Below are 19,600 nucleotides of genomic sequence, written 5' to 3'. Positions count from 1 at the left end.
CATTAACAATGTATATTAAATAAGGTGTCTTTAAACAAAAGCACATGAAACAAGGTTATGTATTGACCAGTTTATGAAAAGGTTATGATCAGAAGCTCCCAGGCTCTCACCCCTAGGAGCATTTGTTCAGTATTCACTAATTCAGTGTTCATGGTGACTTTATAGAACATAACTAACTATTGTAGGAGAAATGAGAATTGCCTGTATTTTCTCCCTTCTGTAGATTGTATTTTCACTTTCTTGATAGTGTCCTTTGATGCACAGAACATTTTCAGTTTTGATGAAGTTCAACTTATTGTTATTGTTGCTCATGCTTTTTGATGTTGCTTAAGCTCCACATCAGGCATAAAGATTGCCTGATAAGAAAAATTCCATTGCCAAATCCAAGGTCATGAAGATTTACTCCTACATTTTCTTCTAAGGGTTTTATGGTTACAGCTCTTATATTTAGGTCATTAATCCATTTTTTTTAATGATTTTTGAGAGAGAGAGAGAGAGAGTGTGTGAGTGAGTGGGGGAGGGGCACTGGGAGAAGGGGACAGAGGATCTGAAAGGGGCTCTGTGCTGACAGCAGAGAGCCTAATGTGGGGCTCGAACTCATGAACTATGAGATCATGACCTGAACCAAAATCGGCTAGTAACTGACCGAGCCACCCAATCACCCTGGTCATTAATCCATTTTGAGTAAATTTTTGTGTATGATGAGATAGACGTTGAACTTCATTCTTTTGCATGTGGTAATCCAGTTATCCCAGCACCATCTGTTCAAACAACTATCTTTCCCTCATTGAATGGACTTAGCACCCTTGTCAAAAATCAGTTGGCTAGGGGCTCCTGGGTGGCTCAGTTGGTTAAGTACCTGACTCTTGATTTCAGCTCAGGTCATGATCTCCCAATTCATGGGATTGAGCCCTGTGTTAGGCTCTGCACTGACAGCACGGAGCCTGCTTGGGCTTTACTCCCTCTCTCTGTCCCTCCTCCACTCATTTTCTCCCTCTCTCTCTCTCTCTCTCTCTCTCTCTCTGAAAATAAACTTAAAAAAAATCAGTTGGCTGTATATGTGAAGGTTTATTTCTGGACTCTCACTTCTATCCCCTTGGTCTGTATATCTATCCTTTTGCCCATGCCACACTATTTTGATTCTTTTAGATTTCCAGTAAGTTTTCAAATCAGGAGTATGAGTCCTTAACTTTCTTCTTTTTCAAGATTGTTTTGTCTCTTTGGGGTGCCTTGCAATTCCAAATGAATTTGAGGATTGGCTTTTCCATTTCTGAAAAAGTTATTGGACGTTTGAATTATGAACTATGGAAGCAATTAGAATCTTTAGATCGTTTTGGATAGTGTTGACATCTTAACAATATTATATATTCCTATCTATGAACATGAGATTCCTTTCCATTTATTTATGTCTTATTTAATTTCTTTCAGCAAGTTTTATACTTTTCAGTGTACAAGATATTCTTTTAGATGCCATTGTTATTGGAATTGCTTTTTAAAAAAATTTTTTAATGTTTGTTTACTTTGGAGAAGGACAGAAAGAGCACAAGCAGGGGAGGGCAGAGAGGGAGGGAAACACAGAACCTGAAGCAGGCTCCAGGGTCTGAGCTGTCAGCACAGAGCCCAACACGGGGCTCAAACCTCCAAACCATGAATGAGATCATGACCTGAGCCGAAGTCAGATGCTTAACTGAGCCACCCAGGGGCCCCTGGAATTGCTTCCTTAATTTGTTCTTCAGATTGTTTATTGCTGGTATATAGAAACAACTATTTTTTTTAAGTTTTATTTATTTATTTTGAGAGAGAGTGGGGAAGAGAGCACAAGGAGGGGAGGGGCAGAGAGAGAGGGAGAGAGACAATCCCAAGCAGGCTCTGCACCAGCAGCACAGAGCCCGACACAGGGCTCAAACTCACAAACCATGAGATCATGGCCTGGGCCGAAACCAAGAGTCAGACTGAGCCACCCAGGTGCCCCACAGAAACAACTAATTTCTGTTTGTTGATCTTGTAAACTGAAATTTTGCTGAATTCATTCATTAGCTCTAGTAGTTTTCTTGTGGAATCTTAGGATTTTCTATATATGGGATCATGTCCTCCTTAAACAGTTATAACTTTACTCTCTTTTGGATGCCTAGTGTTCTTTTTCTCATCTAATTACTCTGGCTAGAACTTCTAATACTGTGTTGAATAGCCTGGTGAAAGAGGGCATCCTTGTCTTGTTCCTGATCATAGAGCTTTCAGTCTTGCCATCAAATATCATTATCTGGGTTTTTTTTCATGAATGTCTTTTATCATGTTGAGGAAGTTGTAGTCTTAGTGTTCTGACAGGTTTTATCATAAGAGGGTGTTGGATTTTGTCAAAGGCCTTTTCTGGCATCAGTTGGGATGATTGTTTGGCTTTTTTCCCCTTCATTCTGTTAACATGATGTATTACATTGATTAATTTTCTTATGTTGAACCACTCTTGTATTCCGAGGATAAATCCCACTTGGGTATAGTGGGAGGGCCCTGGGAGGGGCTTTCCTGACGAAGGAAGTGGTGAGCTGAGACCTGGGAGGGGCAGGGAAGGTTGCAGCATGAAGGAAAGACCTGGGGGGAGAGGCGGGGAGGCCCATTCTGGAGAGGACCAGCCTGGTTGCAGAGCAGGATTCAGTTGGAGCAGTGAGGTAGGGGAGGGATAAAACCTTTAGAGGTGATGGATGTGTTCATCACCTCGAGTAGAGGGAAAGTTTCACAGAATATATACTTAGGTCAAAATTCATTTTAAATGTGTGCAGTTAATTGTCCAATATACCTCAATGAAGTTGTAGAAACAAAAACACTAAAAAATAAATACATACATAAAAGAGTATGAATTGGTTTGGTAACAAACCGTAGATGGTTTTGAATGCTTGAGTAAAGATGTGTAGTTAGTAAGGTGTCAGGCTTTTTCAAAGCACCTCCAACATCTCCATTGGGCCAGGAAGGAAAGTGGTAACCTCAGACATGCATCTTGGAGTGCGGGATAAAACTTTCTCTGGCTTCACAGAACGTCTGGATTTCTGGGTAATTCCGAAAACAATTTGAAAACAACCGGTCTCCTCATCTTTGGTTGAAGCCTGTGGTCAAAGATAATATTTTGGTGTTCTGGACGGGAGTATCTTTGAGAGGTAGAAGTAGAAAATGAGCAGGGCTCAAGACTGAGAGGGGTGTGGAGGTGTGTAATTTCTAAGTACAGTGAGAAAAGTCGTACTCTGGAAGCACCCCTGGGTCTGCAGGATGATGTACGCAAGAGGCTAGACCCTAGACCAGGGTTTCCAGACAAGACCAAAGCAAAGACCCCACACTGCCTGGCACAGTGACTGCAAATCCCACGGACTACACATATATGTCTAGTTGGCTCCCTGCCACCTCCCGGTCCCACAGCCACCCCTGAGCCACCAGCAGAGCACCAGAATCTTCAGCCTTCAGCTCTTTGAAACAGCGAGGGCTTCTCACTCTTTGGCCAGTAGGGTCTCTTGGCAGGTGACCTGGAATTGGACACACAGTGATGCTAGTCATTTTCTTCTGGGGGCTTGAATTGCCCAGGTTTCAGAGGTCATGTTGGAATGTGCACAAGCAGGGCAGAGAAAGCCATTCTGCAGAGACACACAGAAAGAAATGAAGAGTCCCCAAGCCTCCAGAACATGAGGCAGGCAGAGCCAGCCAGTGACAGATTCAGTTCTCCAGGTCTTTCTGAAACCCTGCTATTTTGGTTTCGGGAGATAGTTGAGAACACAGACTTTGATGTCAGATAAAGTTGATTTTTAATCTGGTTTCTTTTACTCACTATCTGGGACTCTGGGCGAGTCACCTGTCAGGTCCTATTTCCTTGTCTACAAAAAATGGAAATAGTAATGTCTAATTCTGAGGGAGATATTTTGAGAGTTAATTACAAGGAAGTTAATAGAGTGTTCATAGCACAACCTAGTGCATAATAGATGCTCATAAATGTTGGCTCCTTCCCTCCCCCTCAGCAAGGACCTGACTACGTGACTTAGAACTGAGAAGTGGGCGCCTGGGTGGTTCAGTCGGTTAAGTGTCCGACTTCAGCTCAGGTCATGATCCCGAGGTTCCTGAGTTCGAGCCTCGCATCATCTGTGCTACCGGCACAGAACCCACTTCGGATCCTCTGTCTCCCTTTCTCTTCCCCAACTTGCTCTCTTTAAACAATTAAACAAATTTTAAAAAGAAAAAAAAGCAAGCTGAGAAATGCTTCTGTCTGCTCCTTCTGCTATTTCCCGTCCATTCAACAAGCATTGATTGAGCAGCCCTGGGCCAAACCCTGTCTGAGGGCCGAGTTTCCAAGAGTGAAAAAGACACCATCTCTAACCTCCAACAGTCCACAGCGTCATAAATGCCACAACGGATAAAAGCATGGAGGAATTACAGGAAAGAGGAAGGACGGCTGCCTGGAGTAAGTGATCCCTACCTTGCAGTGGGGAACTCAATCACCCCCTCAGTCAAAAATCAGATTTTTATAAATAAAAATCTATAAAAACAGATTTTTATCGCAACCCACACAATCTTAAACTCTTGCAAAATTCCCTTTTACTCCCTAACAGTGCCTAACATCTGGCATTTCCTAAGTATGTAAATTGTATTTAATAGTTACAAAGTGCCCTTCTCTCTTCCTGGTTTACTCTCCTCTTTTTACTTATTTTTATTTTTTTCAAGTAGGCTCCACACCCAATGTGGGGCTTGAACGCACAACTCTGAGATCAAGAGCACTACCCACTGAGCTACCCACTGAGCTAGTGCTCTACCCACTGAGCTAGTCATGTGCCCCTCTCCTCTTTTTAAAAATGACATTATCCAGGGGCACCTGGCTGGCTCTGTCAGTAGAACATGTGACTCTTGATCTCAGAGTTGTGAGTTCAAGCCCCACGTTGAGTGTAGAGGTCACTTTAAAAAATTAAATTAAAAAAATCTTTACGGGGTGCCTGGGTGGCTCAGTCCGTTGAGTGTCCAACTCTTGATTTAGGCTCAGGTCATGATCCCAGAGTTCTGGGATCAAGCCCACTTTGGACTGGGAATCATAAAGCCCCCTGCTTACGATTCTCTCTCTCTCCCTCTGCGCATTCCCCTGTGCTCTCTCTTCTAAAAGATAAATAAATAAAAAAGACAGTATCCTAAATCCTCTCTATCAGTGAGGCAGTGGTTTAAAATTGGGGTCCAGATACTGAGTCCTCAATAGTGATAGGGGCCTTTGTGCTGTTTTCATTGTTAACAAAGGCCCGATGTTAATCATGTTTAACCTTTCACCAGGCCTTCTGCAGTCCCTCACTGCTACTTCCTTGCTTTCAACTAAAATCCTAACTCACAATGAGGCAATGCCAGTAGGCTCAGGCTGGGCAGAGGCTTGTATTGGCTGTTATATAGGAACTTGGATTCAAATTTTTAAAGGAAAACAAAGCAATTACTAATTAACGCAGTTTTATTGTGTGCACAAATCCTCCGCAACTTTGAGGAAAAATAACTGAAAGGGTTCTTAGTGGTGAAAATGCTGGAATCCCCTGAGCTCAGAAATCTTGAGTTCAAAGGGCAAAGAACTCTCTCTTACTCATAAGCAGCAATTCTGTGGCTTCTTTACCATTGCAGCAGAAGATTTAGCTCAGGTAGTTGTTGGGCCAGGAGGAGGCAGGGGCGGGGTGGGGATGTGGGGGGTGTGAAGTGGGGGCACAGAACCCAAGAGGATTGGATGTGCCAAAACTAAATAGCCTTTAAAAAGAAAAGGCTGAAAAAAATGATCCCTGCCTGCCTTTGCTTTGTTCTTACTTTGCTCCTGAAACAGGGATTTTGAATGAATGTGTATTACTCATTTGCTATCTGACAGGCATTTTACATGCATTATTTTAATTAATGCCCATTTGACAAATTGGGTCACACTGCTAGTGAATAACTGAACCAGGATCATGAGTGCAGAGAAATCTGGTGTATGAGGCTGTTTCAACACTATGCTGTATTGCTTATTCTGCTAGAACAGGACTTATTAACATTAGGACAAATACGCTTACCTTTTTTATAGACTCTCCATTGCCTCTGGATGATGATATTATGGGTGTCTTTTTTTCTGCTATTTTTCTATAATTTCTAAATTTTTCCTAACTAGTACTATAACATCTCTGATAAGAAAACATTTTCTTCTTCTTCTTTTTTTTTTTTAACAGCCCTTCTATGGATGAATACATCAGTAGCTAATGTCTGCAGCCTGTCCTGATAAAGCCTTCCACTCAAGGTTGTTGGATATATGGACTGACTCTAGATTTGAGGACTGATCAGCAGAGAGACGGATTTTGAAACCTTGGGGAGTGGATTAGGTTCCCCCAGGTTAAGTTTGTGGAATAGAAAATTGGGTTGAAGATAGAACCTTGTAAGACAAATGGTGGAAGAGGAACAGGTGAGTGGGGAGAAATAGGAAAACCAGGGAAAACCTGCTGTGTAATATGTCACAGTAATATTGAGCTGTAGCATATTGGCCGGTATTTTGTCAGTAATTTTGATTTTCTAGTCTCAAGGAGTATCTTGAAAGTATAAGAACTCTAGTAAATGTTAGTTTTATACTTCTGGGATTTGGTGTTTTTTTCTCCAGATAAAATTAATGGTCCTTGATCGAGCATCCAGAGTAAACCTGTGTCCTCCATTCTATAAATGCGTGAATTACTCTGGTCTTTGTTATTGGTGGTGTCCCTTTTCTGGAAACGTGGGGACTAGAGGTTCGTTTCTGTCTTTCCCAGCTCTTAGCCACGTAAAAATTGATCCTAAGCAACTTCTCTCTAAGCCCCAACAGCTTCATTTGCAAAGTGGGAATCATTGAGCCTTTCATAAGTTGTTAAGAGAGGATGTAAAGTGCAAAAACTGCGCTTAACACAATGCCACAAATATCTTGAGTGGTGAAAAAAATACTACCTTTGAATTTTAAAAAGCTACCCTGGAGCCTGCTTTTTGATGCGTGCAGATGAGGATCTCTGTCCATCTCCTGAAACGGATAAGTCAAACACTCCGTTCCCGACTTCGGTCAGTTTGTGAGATAAAAATCCTAGTTCCACCGGGACTCCATGCCAGCAGCTGGCCAATTCCCGCTTTGGGCCACTCCTCCTCCAGAGACTACAAGCCCCAGCATGCCGCTCTCTGGCCTCTGGCGGCTCCGCCCCTTCCGCATTGGCCCGCACGTGGGCGCCGCTCTAGACTCCGCCTACTCCCGAAACCCGGCGGCTGGCGCGGGATGGAGACTGGGTGCTGGTTGCTGGGGGGAGAGTTCGAGGACTCGGTGTTCGAAGAGAGGCGGGAGCGGCGGCCTGGACTGCCGGCGTCCTATCGCGCCAAGCGCTGCGAGCCGCAGGTGAGAAGGCGGGGCCTGCTGGCCTCTGTCCGGGCCGCCGGCCTCGGCCTCCGCGGGTGCCAGGCGGGGCGCTCCTGGCAGCAGTAACGCCCTCCGCCTCGCCGGGCCGCCCCTCCCGCTGCGCTGCCCCTGTCCTCACGAGACCGGTGCGTTTCCCGAGCCCCACCGGTGGGCTCGGTCCGGCGGCCCCGCGCTGGCAGCGATTAACTCGTGCCGGGCGTTTAGCGGGTCTCTCCAAAGGCTCGCTGACCTCACGTCGCCCCCTGCCCTGAAATCTTCAGGAACTCCGTGTGCCCACACTGATTCTGCAGCCGGGACCCTCAGAATCCGGTTCCCGCCCACTTTCCAAAACTGAACTCTTGGCAGCTCTGCAAACGGCGACGTCCCGCCCACTGGTCTGCCCATGGTCAGTGAATTCCTCCAGCCCGCGTCAGCCTCGCTCGCAGGGTCAAATCGCTCAATTATAGCCATTTCTTAGAGTGCACCTTGAATGCTGCCTCTTCCAGGAAGTCTTTTCTGATTTCCTCCTTCCAAGGAAATACGTTTGCCTTTGACTACTTTCCCCCTCCATTCAGTTTGTGTTACGTCCCTTGTCAGGAGCGTCAAGCTCTTGGGAGTGCTAAATGATCTCAGCAGAGTGGGTGCTTGACTTTATGTCCTCTACAGCGCCTGGCGGTTTTTGTTCTTAATAGCAACTCCGTGAATGTTTTGACTTCGTAGAATATTACTTTGTGTTACTCAATGGGTGTAAATCTCACCTGAGGTATAAGAACTACCGTACTATTTATCAAAAACTTAACCTGTTCCCGGCACTGTGCTAGGTTCCTTTATATGTATTGTCTTCATTTTTCTTTGAAACCGTTGTAGAGATCTCAGGCGCTCAGTAATTACGGAAATACGTTTGTTTTATTTCACTTTCCTTTTCTCCTTATCTGTACATTCTTTCAGCGTTACCTGTAGTAGTTGATCGCAGTGTAGACTAAAAACAGGAACGGGCTTGGGAAGTCATAGTGATGCAGCATCAAAAGCTACATACGGATAGTTATGAGATAGGATCCTGAATTCCAGCCTGGGCTTTACCACTTGCCTTTCAAGGTGTCGGTTCCTTTGTCATTTGGGAAAAAATGGCATTTGCTGGCTCCCAGGGCTGTTGTGGAGTGAAGGGGGCGAGAGACTGTCAGGTGTGATGTGCTGTATGCTTAGAAAAGTCAAAACCAAAAATCGCTTGTCTTTAGGACTTGTTTGGTACGTGATAACTGCTCGTGAAGCCAGAAAGGCCTTCCTCAAGTCTCGTTGGTTTCTTTGGGTGTAACACCAGGAATTTGGGTTAGAGGATTTGTTGTCCCTGCTCAGGTTCGGTGTGGGACGGAGGTGGGCCGCATCCAGCGCTTGACCTCTTAGGGCCACCCTTGTTCACAGATCTCCCCTCCTTCCTCTCACCAGAAAAGGGAGTTTGAAGCCATCCCGGTTGTGAATTGTTGGAGGCCTGCAGGTTACAGGGGAGCATAAAGACAATCATTTGAAAGCCAGTTTTTGCGTGATCGTTTCCCAGTGGGATCATGAACATTGGATGAAGGTTTGCAGTGAGGCAGTTGGGATTGGCGCTGTGACTGGAGAGCAGCAGAGCGCAGAGGAATTGTGGGTTCAGTACACGCACTGTTGTTGACTTACGCAGTCCTCCGGGGACAACAGAAAAACAGCAGTTGCCAGCTTTCTTCGCTGTGATGGGTGAGGCTAAGGAGAGAAACGATTTTACTAAGATAATAGGAGGGCAGGGATACCCCGGGCAACTCTTTTAGAAATGGAACCAAGCAATTTGGACGTGATGGTAGAACCATCCCAAATGCAGTTGGCGTTTTAATAGCACTTACCTGGGGATAGACTACATTCAGACTCGGTGTGTTTTTCTGTGAGGAAAAGGGAGGTTGAGTTACCGCTTTGGAGCTGGAAAAACTGGCATACAGACTGCTTTTTGTTACACCTGTTTTCTCATCTTCATGTTCTTGATTCACTAACCAAAAATTCCCAGTTCACTTTCCTTCCTCTCCATAAGGTTTAGATCAGTAGAAAACGGAATAAAATATGCCAGATGGGCATTTACTCAGACTTGCTTTCTACAGGTCTTTGGCATTTGATTGCATGGAAACCTACTTTCAGCCTTAATTTCTGTCTCTTTTGGTTAGATTCTACCTTCTGCTTTTACAACATTTTCATAATAAGCACTATAAAGATAATTCTTCTTCCCTATGTCCTTTCCATAAAGAGTTGTCAATACCTGTTCTGACCACTCTAAAAATGTCTCTACAGGGAAACATATGTCAGCCTAAAGAAGCATTCAAGGGACACCTGGATGGCTCAGTCAACTTAAGCGTCTGACTCTTGCTTTTGACTCAGGCCATGATCTCATGGTTTGTGAGTTCAAGCCTGGTGTAGGGCTCTGTGCTGACAGTGTGGAGCCAGCTTGGGATTCTCTCTCTTTCTCTCTCTCTCTATTTCTTTCTCTCAAAATAAGTAAATAAACTTAAAAAACAACAACAACAACAACAACAACAACAACATTTGAACTGTCCTAATTAAAATGTAGCTTCCCAGGCACCACAACCCCACTTTGAAATGCTATAGATAGAACCAAATAGGCCTGTGCTTCTTTTTCAGTTGAGAGGTTCCATGTGATGAGTACGTTTGTTATTTATGATAAGTTTAAAAAAACTGAGCCATCACTAAAATCGTCGTTCTCGTCATAGGTTTTCCTGTGAGTCTCATCCTAAAAAAGGATCTTTTTTTGAGGTCTAATCAATAATATATGGGAAATTACTTCTACTTGAGTGTGAAGTGGAAAAGTATCACTTAATTCTCTGTAATGTGCTATTTTCACAATTTCTAGTGGTTTTATGAAGAAACGGGGAGCAGTGATGATGTCGAAGCTCTAACTCTGAAGAAATTCAAAGGGGACCTCGCCTACAGACGGCAAGAGTATCAGGTAGAATTGAACATATCTAAGGTTGCACTGCCTGAAATAGGTTCTTGTTCTATCAGTTACAGCATATCAGTTATGAGTGTGTTGTTTGTGAGGATGAATTTAGTCTTTTGTGGTAAGGGTCTGTAATCTCAGAATCCCAAATTTCTGTCCTTTTCTACATGGCTCTCTGCCATTTGCTTTGTTTCCTGTAACTACAATATAGGGATCTTCTTGGGATCCTTGCAGGTCTGTTTCCCCAGGCTGTGTGTCTCCTCATTCTGTGGGACCCTGTAGCGCAGATGCCTCATGGGGTCAGGGGAGCAAAGCACCCCAAAATGTGTAAGAAAAAGAAAGAACTAAGTTAGGTCCCAGCTTGCTTTACATATAAAATCTCATTTCTTCTTCACAAGAGTCCCTTTGTTATTTTGCTGATGAGAAAAGGAAGGCTATATAGCAAGTTAGTGGCAGAACCAGGATTCAAACCCTGGTCTGTTTGGCCCCAGAATGCTTTCCTACCATATGGTGATATTTTCCATGGTAGTAGTGGTTATATTCTCCAGCCATCTCTTTTCTACTTCTTAGAAAATAGTACTGACAAATGCTCAAGCCCTCCTCTGTTCATTGTAGAGTCCATTATAATATTACCTTCTGCCAAGAAAAAAATCATCCCTATAACTAAATCCTTTTTTCTACTATAGTTTCACCTCTTTTTTCATCCCTTCTTTTCATTTCCTTTGTTTAATAAATAATATGCAGAAAGCACTGCAAGAGTACTCGAGTATCTCTGAAAAACTGCCATCTACAAATTTTGCCATGAAAAGGGATGTCCAGGAAGGCCAGGCGCGGTGTCTGGTTCACCTGGGAAGGCACACAGAAGCCCTGGAGATCGCTGCAAACTTGGTAAGTGGTTTCATTGCTTATTTTCCATTTGTGGTCCGCAGATTGTTGAATAGTTTATTTTCTAAAAAACAAAACAAAAAACAACTTCTTGCTTGCAGCAAAATCTTTGGGTTTGGATAAGCAGATGAAAATTGTCAATGGTGTAAGAACTTTATTATGATGAACAGTTCAGAGCTCTAGACAATCACTTTCTTGTAATATTTTTTCTTTTCCTGTGTTAGGCTCAAAATTCTTCATTGCCTGAAAATCTCATTTGTAAAGGTTTTACTCTTGTTAGGAGTAAATATTCAGAGTAGAGGGATCATCAGTGACTTTTTCTTCAGTTTTTTTTTTAGATTTTATTTCTCAAAATTTTTACAATGAACATGGATTGCTTTTGTAAACAGGAAAAAAAGTTACCAAGAAAACCCAAAAAAACCTAAATATAAACTGAGCCAAGCCTGACAGCCTTTTTTATTCTTTTTTTTTCCCCAGCCTTTTAGAATCCCCCTTTTTTTTTTTAAATTTTTTTTTTTTAACGTTTATTTATTTTTGAGACAGAGAGAGACAGAGCATGAACAGGGGAGGGGCAGAGAGAGAGGGAGATACAGAATCGGAAGCAGGCTCCAGGCTCTGAGCCATCAGCCCAGAGCCCGACGCGGGGCTCGAACTCACGGACCGTGAGATCGTGACCTGAGCTGAAGTCGGACGCTTAACCGACTGAGCCACCCAGGCGCCCCTTAGAATCCCTTTTTAAGGGATAAAGGTGATGGCATTTTGGGTTTACTTCTGTTTTGTGTGGGTGTGTAAATTTTATATGGGATTGGTCTAAGTTGACCAATCTTAGTTTATAGATGGCCAGTTTACCTCCTCAGAGGGAATTAATGAGGCACTAGGGCACTGATCTTGAACCCTATGGATCAAGCCAAACAGAGGTCAGCCTAAAGTATGCATGCAATTGAGCTGGCCTCTTCCATGTCATTAACTAAGAGAAGTCCCTAAATTTGCTTGCCGATGGGGTTCATTGCCTAGTACTTCAGCCTCTTGCGGTGAGAGGAAACCTTGAAAGTTGTGTGTAGAATGTGGAAAACGGCTGTGTCTTGCTCTTCTTCTAAGTGTGGGTTAATTCTGAAGCTGGAAGGTAAAATTACCTCGTTGAGGAAGTGCACGGCACAGTGAACTTGGTGGAATTTAACAGTGTTCATTCTCAGTCTCCCGGGTCTACAAATTAACAACAGCTTTGGCCCTTTTAGTACTTTTTCTAGACATCAGTCACCTGTCCTTCATTCCTGTTCCGTGCTCTCCCGTCACCTCTCTCTTCCTGACGTCTGCACATCTCTGTTGTGCTCGTTGTCCCCGCCTAACCCACTGAAGGCGGTGGCGGTGGCTTTAGCATCTGGGTTATTTTTGTGGTTCCCTCCAGCTTAGTTAGTCTGTTTCTGTGGCTCAGAGAAAGATCTGTTGCCAGTCAGCAGATGCAAGGTCTCCGGAGCTTGGGATGTTACCAGGCAGGGGAAAGGACCAGGCAGAAGACCTTCAGCTCCCCTGCCAGGACTTTGGGAACTATTCATCAGGCTTCTGGGCATCCTGTTGGGGAAGGAACCAGCAGTGCAGGCCAGGGGCCTTACCCTTCCTTTGGGTCTCTTCACATGATCTCAGTGGACCCTACCGATTTATATAGTTTCTCATTTCCTGGTACCTTATATTTTATTTTTTAAATTTCTTCCCTATTTATAGACCCTTCTCTTTTGCTATTAACTCTGGTCTATTTCTGTTTGTGTCTTGGTGGCTGTTGTCCTTTCCTGTTCTGTAGGGGGACAGGCCAGAATACAGCATTGAACAAAGTAGACAGCTAATCTTGGAGTACCCATCAGGATATGAACATTTTATGCTCACAACTTTTTTTTTTTAATGTTTATTTATTTTTGAATGAGAGAGAGAGAGAGAATGTCAGAGCGCAAGCTGGGGAGGGGCAGAGAGAAAGGGAGACACAGAGTCTGAAGTCACGCTCCGGGCTCTGAGCTGTCAACACAGAGCCTGACACAGGGCTCGAACTCACGAACCATGAGATCATGACCTGAGCCGAAGTTGGACGCTTAAGCAACTGAGCCACCCAGGCGCCCTTCATGCTCACAACTTCTAATTCACTTCTCTTCTTAATGATTTTTGAGCAGAATTTGTAATGGATTTTATTTATATTTTCTTATTTCTTATTTAAATAATTTAAACATTTTAGAATAGCTGATGCACTCATGTGATAAGCTGTGGTAAGGACATTGCTTTCTGATGGTAAATGACTCTTTTTAAAATTTATGCACTCTTGGGCACCTGGGTGGCTTAGTCAGTTAAGTGTCCAACTTCGGCTCAGGTCATGACCTCACAACTTGGAGTTCGAGTCCCATGTCAGGCTCTGTGCTGACAGTGCAGAGCTTGGAGCCTGCTTCCAATTCTGTGTCTCCCATTCTCTCTGCCCCTCCCCTGCTCATGCTATCTCTTTTTCAAAAATGACTAAACATTAAAAATAAATAAATAAATTTCTGCACTCTACAAACATGTATTTCAGTCCCACCCCGTGCCTGGCTCTAGGTTCAATGCTAAGCTGACAGATGGAGCATATAAATACCTTGTGCATATACTGTTCACCAAGTAAACACACGTCTGCTCTTGGAAAGTACCCTTGAGGCACCTGGGTGGCTTAGTCAGTTAAACATCCAACTCTTGATCCAGCTCAGGTCTTGATCTCAGGGTCGTGAGCTCAAGCCTTGCATTGGGCTCCATGCTGGGCATGAAGTCTGCTTTAGATAAATAGAAAGAGAGAGGGAAAGAGCCCTTTATTCTGTGACTTCTAATGTGACTTGTAGCTCTGCTGCTTACTAGCTGGGTGACTTCAGGCAGGTTCTCTAACTTTTCTGTTGGGACTCAGTTGCCTCATCTATAAGATGGGGATAATAATGGAATCTATTTTAAAGGATCATCATGTGGGGCGCCTGGGTGGCCCATTCGGTTGAGCATCCGACTTTGGCTCAGGTCATGATCTCACGGTTTGTGAGCTCGGGCCCCGCGTCAGGCTCTGTGCTGACAGCTCGGAGCCTGGAGCCCGCTTCGGATTCTGTGTCTCCTTCTCTCTCTGCCTCTCTCCTGTTCATACTCTGCCTCTCTCTGTCTCTCAAAAACAATTAAATGTTAAAAAAAAAAAAAATTGAAAGGATCATCATGAGGATTAAATGAGTAAAGCACTTAGAATAGTACCTGGTACATGTTAGGACTCAATAAATATTAACTGTCTTCATCATTATTGCATTTCAGACGGAGTTGCATTATTCTGGAAAAATCACACAAAGTCGTTTATTTTTATTTAATTAATTAATTAATTAATTTAAAGCAGGTTTCACGCCCAGGTGGGCCTGGGCGGCCCAGTCAGTTAAACATCCAACTCTTGATTTCGGCTGAGATCATGATCTTGCGGTTTGTGAGATCGAGCCCTGAGTCGGGCTCCATGCTGAGTGTGGAGCTTGCTTGGGATCCTCTCTCTTACTGTGTGTATCTCTCTCTCTCTAAAAAAAAAAAAAAACAAAAGTAGACTTTATATCCAGCTTGTATGGAGCCCAGTGTGGGGCTCAGGACCCTGAAATCAAGACCTGAGCTGACGGGGCACCCGAGTGGCTTAGTCAGTTAAGCGTCTGACTTCAGATCAGGTCACAGTTTCATAGTTTGTGAGTTCAAGCCCCACATCGGGCTCTGTTCTGACAGCTCAGAGCCTGGAGTCTGCTTCGGATTCTGTGTCTCCCTCTCTCTTTGCCCCTCCCCTGCTCTCGCTCTCTCGTGTTCTCTCTCAAAAATAAATAAACATTAAAAAAAAAAAAAGGACCTGAGTTGAGATGAAAAGTTGGACACTTAACCGACTGAGCCACCCAGGTACCCCCATACAGTCATTTAAATGGAATTTAATTTCCAGAGAGTTATTTACTACCTGTGCTATAAAAACTCTCCCATCAAAACCATGGTTTGTATGTAACAGCCTCTACCCCACCATACATTCTTAATACGAAATATTATTAAACAGCATAAAGCACTTAGACTACTTGTAGAAGAAAGGTAGCTTCTCTCAAAGTCTCTTGCTCACCTTATACATAGAAGACATGAAGACGTATTACTTAGTTAAAACATCTGTTAGTTCCGAGGTGCTGTGTTCTCTGTTAGGAATTCAGCATTGAACACTAAAACCTTTGGGGGAGAAAAAAAGAGTCAAAACAAAAACCAGACTCTTAATTATAGAGAACAATCTGATAGTTATCAGAGGGGAGGGGTGGGCGATGGGTGAGATAGATGAAGGGGATTAAGGAATGCACTTGTGATGAGCACAGGGTGATGTACTCCTGAAACTAATACAACACTGTATGTTAACCAACTGGAATTAAAATAAAGCTTACAGTAAAAAAGGCAAAGAAAATTGTAGAAGTTTCTGAAGGAAAACTTTAGGAAAGAATTTTATGTGTGGTCAGGACTAAGGTTGAAATAGATGAGTTTTAAAAAGTAAAAAAAAAAAAAAATGGAACCTAATGTTTAGGAAGGACAGAATACTAAACAATGGTAATAAAACCAGATGTATTCTGTCATCGAGAAGGTGCAGTATCACTAAATAGGTTGCATGGAGCTTTATTTTCTATATTCTCACGTAATGTGTAAATATTTGGAATCCTCCCGAAGCTTTCCCTCTCTGGCCTGTTTCTTCAGTCTGCATACTGGGTAGTTTTACTTGTATTTCTTGCTCAGTGTAATTCTTTGCAGGAGCTTGATCCGGAGGCTATAGTAGGACCAGGTTTTCTTTAGACTTAAAGTTAACTGAAAGGTAATTTTAGTCTGCCATCTGCTCTTTATAGACTTTAACTTAGAAAAAGAAGCCTGTTTTCCCTAACCCACAGGGCTTTTGCCATATGGCAAGTTGGGCAAGAGGTGGTAACTCTGGTTAAAGAGACTTGAAAAGGATTTTCTGATCAGAAGGAAACCAGGCAACCCCTTCTGGCCAAAAATAATTGACCTTCGTAATAGTTACCAGGGACGGCATTTGGATTCAATTATGACGCATCATGAAGCACTGAGAGCTTCAGGGCTATCCTGTTTAAGATGTCTAAGCCAAGTCAGATTTGGAAATGGAATCCATTCGAATCCTCAAGGAAATTACCATTTGGAGTTTTAGAAAGCCTGGAATATTAAAATGGAACCATTAGCCCAGGGTACAAAAAAGTTGGCTTGGGTCTTTCAGCTACCTGGCTGAAGACAATAAAGATTACAATAAAACTTGAAGATAAACTGACATTTATGTTTTTGATGCTGAATTTTGTCAGGACGTTGTCCCGGGAATTATGTTATGGTTATGACAAGAATGTTTGGGAATTTCTGATGGTTATTGGTAGGTAGTATATGTTTCTCTACGTTTACAACTTCAAACTTCGTTCTCTCTCCTTCTGTAGCTGCTGAAAGATAATTCTGATTTACAACATATGCAACTTGGGTTTTTAGGCATCTGCATTTTCACATGGAAAAGATTCTGCTGTTTCAAGTTTTTAACTTTGGGGGCACCTGGCTGGCTCAGTCAGTGGAGCTTGTGGTTTGGGCCTCACATGGGGTGTAGAGATTACTTAAAAATAGAATCTTAAAAAAATAATAAAGTTTTTAACTTTTTTTTTCTCCCTAGGAAAATAAAGCAACTAATACAGACCATTTAACCACTGTGCTCTACCTCCAATTTGCTATTTGTTCAAGTCTGCAGAACTTGGAGAAAACAATCCTCTGCCTACAGAAACTGATTTCTTTGCATCCTTTTGATCCTTGGAACTGGGGCAAATTGGCGGAGGCTTACCTGAGTCTGGGGCCAGCTCTGTCAACATTGTGTGCGTCATCTCAAAAACAGGACGGTTTTACCTCCAGTGACAAAACCATCAAATCCTCCTTTACACACTCAGGAAAAGACTGTGTTTTGTGTTTTCCTGAAACGTTGCCTGAGAGCCCTGTGTTTTCTGTGGAAGCAAGCAGCAGTAATAACCAGAAGAATGAGAAAGCTCTGAAAAATATTCAGAACTGTGTGGCAGAAAAGAGAGAAGCAGTGTTGCTAGAGACTCAGTTGAAAGCGTGTGCCTCCTTTGTACGAACCAGGTAAATGAAGAATAGATTAAACACCACATGGTACTGAGCCTAGAGTAAAGGTATTATTTTTTAATTTTAAGCTTCAGAAAGTTCTAGGCGGGACATTTGGTAGATTTTTGAGATTTTTTTCCTATAGTCTAGGTGAATCTTTTGAACTTGTCCTTTTAGTATGTAAGATTTAGATACAAGCCTGTATTTGCTCGAGAATATGATTTATATCATTACTCAAGATAAAATGTTAAAGCTATAAAACAGTAAAATTAAGAAAAGAAAATTAAATGTATAAAACATTGACAAAGGGGAAGAGGTATTTTAAACCAGGAATTTTTCACCGGGAGGTTCCACAGACATCTGCAGACAAAAAAATCTGCTCTTGTGTTTGAATCACTATTAATAATATGAATAAACAGTATTTAACTCATTCTGCAGAGAATTCCCATGGTTTAGGTACTCTGAACACTTTAAATCCATAGTAGTAAGAGTTTAAGGGAAAGGGGAGCATACACTTTACCAATTCTGTAATTTATGAGAGAAACAGATTTGCGGAAGTCTCAAACGGTGCCAAAAAACAGAGTGGTGTGGTTGTTGTTGTTATTTTTAACTCTGGAGAATTCAAGAAATACCGATTAACAGTGAGGCTTACTGAGAAGTGTATCTGTTTGGCAGATTTTAAACTTTATTCAGCAGATTTATAGTCTCGACTATGTTACTTTTAATTCAGAAGTGCATTGAATGGCAGTGGTGTGCCAGGCACCTGCCTGAGGCTGGGATCATAAAGATTGTTAAAGAAAGAGGCCCTTTCTTTCCACCACTCGCTGTGTGCTGTGCTGAGGGAAACACTGTATCGTCAGTGACAGGTGGCACAGGCACTAACAGGGTGTCAGTAGTGTGAGCAGAACCTTGCGGGCCGGCGACGGGAGCGGTTCGGTGTAGCAGGAGGAAGGAAGCCTTTGCAGGGGCAGTGACGCCTCTGCTGAATGTTTCTGGGGACCTCGGTCAGCTGTACAGAGAAATGGGTACCACGTGGTTCGCGTACGCTGTTTCGCGTCCGTGCGCACCACTGCCCAGGGCGGGTGTTGGATTCCCACCCTGGAGACTAGGAGACTAACGTAGAATTCTGCCCAGAGTGGCATAGCTATGAAGTGCTGCCGTGACCTTGACCCAGGCCTCTGACCCCAGAGCTTGTGTTCTTTCCAGGGTATCTTGCCGACTCCGTGCAATGTTCCCCAGCTGAGAAGAGGCACGCTGGGTAAAGAGAAAGAAAGGGGGGTCCATGGGGTGGAAGCACTGTATGGCAGTGTGGTCACGTGGTCTGCTGCGGTGACAGAGCATTGATGGTGGAGCCAGAGAGGCAGGCTGGAGACAGCGAGCCCGGGATGGCATAGTGAGGAGGGGGAGGAGGAGGAGGAGGGGGAGGAGGAGGAGGAGGAGGAGGAGGAGGAGGAGGAGGAGGAGTTGTTGTTGTTGTTGTTGTTGTTGTTGTTGTTGTTTTGGGGGCAGAGCTCATTGTAAGGACCTAATAAATTGTTACTGAGTGAACGAATCTGGACTCCTCTACTTGTCAGCTGTCTGACCTCGCACAAATTAAACTCTCGGACCTCCGGTTTCTTCATCTTCACCTTCGTGGAGAAATGGGGAAATGCCTTCTTCGTGGGGTTGTGAGAGTGAGTGAAGGACTTGGTATAGTGCACACCGTGTTGGTGAGCATTTGGTAAAGGTTGTACTTCTACTGGCATAAGATGTTAAATGTCATCTTAAAGGATTTGGTTCTTAAGCTGAAGGCCTGAGTAGTATTTGAAAGTTTTAAATGTCCCAAGTGGTGTGACAAGAGCTGTGATTTCAAGAGCGAATCTGGTGGCTGGAGGATGTATTAGAAGAAGGAGTTGGGATCCTGGGATGCCGTGAAGGAACTGTGGCGTCATCAGTGGGTGGCAGTGAGGACCTGACCTGGGACAGTGCAGTGGTAAGAAGAGGAAATGAGCATCACTGCAGGAAGGAATAGACAGGACTTGGGGACCAGCTGAGGCTGTGGGAAAGACGGAGGGAAGAGGGGAGTGGAGGAGTCCAAGACGAGTCAAGACTCTACCTTGGGTAGATGGGTAGGTGGTGGCACCTTCTGCTGAGACACAACACACAGGAGGAAGAGCAGAGCAGACTGAGGGTGGAATTAAGATTTTGGTTTAATGTGCTGAGATTCAGGTGCCAGTAGGACACCCAACTGGAGCTTTTCACCAGGAGGAGTTGAGCTCAGAAGAAGGGAG

General features: G+C 43.6%; 1 protein-coding gene across 5 annotated transcripts in view; it reads left to right on the top strand.

Annotated features, from left to right (window-relative positions):
* Positions 1-7,189: 7,189 nt before the first annotated feature.
* Positions 7,190-19,600, top strand: part of CUNH8orf76 (chromosome unknown C8orf76 homolog) — a 37,081-nt gene continuing 24,670 nt past the window's right edge. For 4 of the 5 annotated variants that reach the window (XR_008419893.1, XM_053896124.1, XM_019459917.2 and 1 more), the window contains exons 1-4: positions 7,190-7,357; positions 10,242-10,337; positions 11,073-11,216; positions 16,891-17,348. Coding sequence is in view for 4 of the 5 variants with exons in the window: in XM_053896124.1 (XP_053752099.1) it covers positions 7,241-7,357; positions 10,242-10,337; positions 11,073-11,216; positions 16,891-17,348 (815 nt within the window). In the remaining variant the exon portion in view is untranslated. Of the gene's footprint in view, positions 7,358-7,409; positions 7,764-10,241; positions 10,338-11,072; positions 11,217-16,890; positions 17,349-19,600 lie in introns of those variants that run through there. The other variant, XM_019459919.2, reaches the window with a different exon arrangement.

The sequence above is a fragment of the Panthera pardus genome, unplaced genomic scaffold (assembly GCF_024362965.1).
Source record: "Panthera pardus isolate Hobbes unplaced genomic scaffold, ASM2436296v1 HiC_scaffold_7, whole genome shotgun sequence".
NCBI lineage: Eukaryota > Metazoa > Chordata > Mammalia > Carnivora > Felidae > Panthera > Panthera pardus.
Note: the sequence above shows the minus strand (reverse complement) of the source record. Positions and strands in the feature narration are given on the sequence as shown.